Source organism: Oncorhynchus mykiss, chromosome 25, assembly GCF_057628025.1.
Source record: "Oncorhynchus mykiss isolate SJ-2025 chromosome 25, ASM5762802v1, whole genome shotgun sequence".
Taxonomy (NCBI): domain Eukaryota; kingdom Metazoa; phylum Chordata; class Actinopteri; order Salmoniformes; family Salmonidae; genus Oncorhynchus; species Oncorhynchus mykiss.
In genome coordinates this window covers 82,329,235-82,332,500 of record NC_143046.1, presented here as the reverse complement: position 1 = coordinate 82,332,500, position 3,266 = coordinate 82,329,235, and the positions used below count along the sequence as shown (strand labels likewise).

The 3,266-nt window shown below is 41.9% G+C and overlaps 1 protein-coding gene across 2 annotated transcripts in view; it reads right to left on the bottom strand.

Moving 5' to 3' along the window:
• Nucleotides 1–2,925, bottom strand: part of LOC110505846 (microtubule-associated protein RP/EB family member 3) — an 8,189-nt gene extending 5,264 nt beyond the window's left edge. The window contains exons 1-4 of one of the 2 annotated variants that reach the window (XM_036962842.2): nt 2,726–2,925; nt 1,046–1,169; nt 552–697; nt 169–370 (exon numbers count right to left, since the gene is read on the bottom strand). In XM_036962842.2, the coding sequence (XP_036818737.2) occupies nt 169–370; nt 552–697; nt 1,046–1,166 (469 nt within the window). In that variant the 5' untranslated portion in view covers nt 1,167–1,169; nt 2,726–2,925. The remainder of the gene's footprint in view (nt 1–168; nt 371–551; nt 698–1,045; nt 1,170–2,725) is intronic. The other variant, XM_036962843.2, reaches the window with a different exon arrangement.
• Between the last annotated feature and the right edge of the window lie 341 nt (nt 2,926–3,266).

Sequence of the window (3,266 nt, the reverse complement as noted above, 5' to 3'; positions counted from 1 at the left end):
TACCTTTCCTTGACTGTTTCTAAAATGCTGTGGATCGTGCAGTGCACACACACACAGAGACACACATACACACACACTTGCAGAGCGCTGTGAGTGTTTTGAGCCATCCAAAGCTCAATCAGCGAGACAATCCCATTCAGAAGAGGTAGAACCATTCTGTTGGGTTACCTGCAGGGCCATGAGTTCTCTTTGGTCTGTGGGAAAAGTGATCACCTGGATTGGGGGCGGGGTTCACATCTTGTCCCTGTCTGGCCTGTAGCGGGTCATACTCCTTCCCATCATAGTTGGCGTCAAAGAATTTCTTGAACCACTGCACGAACTCAAAGTTATCCTGGAACTTCCCTTTTACCAGCTTCTCCACGGGAATTATCTGTAGGAATAAGAATACAAGTTAGAACATGTTTTTCAGAGATGACAAATCTCTCCATTGAAGAATCTAGCTGCAAGCCCTTACACGGCTGCAGTCACAATTCGTTCGGGACACTACTTCTTTCAGTATATAAATGATTTACAATGCTTTACAGATGATGATAAATAGATAATAGCCTGACTTTGTCAACGCCCATCCTCTTGAAGGCAGCCTGGAGAACCTTGAAGTTGTGTATGAACTCGTGTTCCAGCTTGGCCTGGAACTTGACCTTCTTTAGAAGGACACAGCCTGGAAACAGCATGTCCATGAACTGACAGTATGCTGCCCCTGAAAGGTAGGGGGGGGGGGGGGGAGGGCATACTGCTATTAAACAACACAATGTAAACATCATCTCATTTACTCATCATTTGAAAGGGTTTGTTGAGGTCCATGCCGACAGGCAAAACCAGTTGAAATGATGTCATCACAACCAAATTACAACCAGTGTAATGACGTCATTTGAACCAGATTTTCACATTGGGACGGGGAAAGGACCCGTTCATTACATTAATTTGGGAGATGAGATGAGGGAACAATGGCTATGTTGTCTGAGCCAGTTAATATATAAGGAACCAACAAAAAAAAGAACCCCAAAAAAGTGATCAATGACATCAGGAGGACTGGAGAAAATCATACCCGAGCAGAGCTGTTCTATCTTGGTGTAGGTGAGGTGCAGGGAGTCGTTGAGCCAGGCCAGCATGTCATGTCGGCTCAGGGTGTCACAGGACACAGACGTAGCGTGCACATTCACTGCCATCCTCTACAATAAACAATAATAAAAACATGGCAAAGACGTTCAACTGGGCAGCAATTAAGCATCCTAGCTTAATTCCTTCCAAACTTCCTAGCTGTTTTGCAATGCTGCAAAACATAAATTGAATTGCGTGGTTAAAAATACAAGAAATTACTATTGTTCACCATTCAAGGAATAAATATGAAGATGAGGGTTCGTCAGAAAATCATCAAAGAGGGCTTTGTTCCAAAAGTGGCTTTGACATGGTCTACAAAGCCTGCCTACAGGTATTTATCAGCAAGATTGTATCACTACAATACAGGAATATAAATATAACTTATGCCTAAAGTTGACAGTATAAGAGTACACTTTCTGGGCTAGTTTGATGTTGCAGGAGTCTTTTATTTTTCATTTTCAATCTTCTGTTGTCACAATAATCCTCTCAGATTAGACAGAATGTCCTAGTGCTTGAAAGAAGCAGCACAGACAGGAAGGACACATCTGGCCCTCAATTTACACAGAGGTAAATCTGTAAATCTGTCTTTCTGCTGTTTTAGGAACAACAAACAATATTTACTAGGCTACGATTCTAGCAACATCTGAAATGCAGAAACAGCAATCTCACATATTATCACTACAGAGATGTCTGGCACTGATAACCAACCAGAAATATTGGTTTGACCCAGGATTTGTGGCAATGTGTAGAGGCATATGTATTTGATCACCACCTGTGTAGAAACGAAAAGAAAAAGCAGTAGCCAACGTTTCCCCAATATGGTGCATATTTATATGAAATTCAAAGTAAAGCCTTATAATGTATGAATGATCAGTCTGTGCCAGCAAAGAAGAAAGTCTTTCCCTATTTCTGCCCTTGCTTTCAGCCTCAACATAAATGATTACATAGCGATATACAATACGTGATACAATACCGGCACCAGCCCTCCCATGAGTTTGCATTGAATAGCACTATCTGTCAAATCCCACGCGGCTGCACAATTAGGTAATAGCCTATAATGGAAAGTAGTCCACCTGCCGTAAACGGTTTTATAGAGGGCTGTGTGTAGAAGGTAATTTACATCAGCGTGTATAATACAACAATCATTATTGTATTGTAAAAAAAAAATGTACAACCATAAACACAACAGACTATCGTTCGAGGAGGAGTCGATTTTATTCTCGTCTCTAAAACCTATTCTATTCTAGGCCTTTGAACGGTACGCGACCTCACTCTAATACACTGTTCACAAAATGTATTTACCTGGGTTTTAAACGCGGAAATGTACTATTTATTGCATACCCAGAGAACAATACATTTGTCCAATTTGCATTTGGTGCAAAGAAACAAAACCCTGCAATGTTAGTTGCTAGGCTATCCAAACGGCCGCCCGGACCCCCTCTGCAGGCCTCCCCGAATAGACACACACACAGAGACAGAGGACTGTCACTGTGAAGAGAAATATCCTCACTGGATGAACAAGAGACACTTTATTTTCTTCTGAAACGCTAAATGCACCTACAAAATGTCTTACTTGCAACGGCAAATGCAGTGTTTTGGCTATAGGCCTAAAGTCATTACTACTCACTGTATTCAGACAGCTATCTTTCTCTGTTGTTATTTCGCTGGCAGTATTGCTATGCTCCAATCCTCCGTTGTGGTTGTTGCCAGAGCTCCTGCGCGGTGCAGTGGTTAGTAACGGGCCGCCCCCCCCTCATCGCTACCGACGCCCAGTCTGCAACAATCTGGCATTTATTGCGCATGCGCCAGACTACATGCTGTTGGAGGCGCTTCTACCGTAAATAAATCAATGGAATGTTGGTCTGTTATAGGGAGCAGACTCACTAGCCTACATGTGCTTAGGCATTTTAACAGATTTGTTGCTGACGGATGGGGGTATCGACACCTTATATAAGCCCTATTATATTCTACACTACCGGTCAAAAGTTTTAGAACACCTATTCAGAAACACTCTTGAATGAGTAGATTATCTAACATTTTGGACCAGTAATGTATAGCAACACAATTGTACATTGTAATTTATTGAACCCCTTTTGCCAAATACAGCCAGCATAGGCTATAGACCATATACATAATTGTGTTCTTTTTTAAAGAAACACAATTCAAGC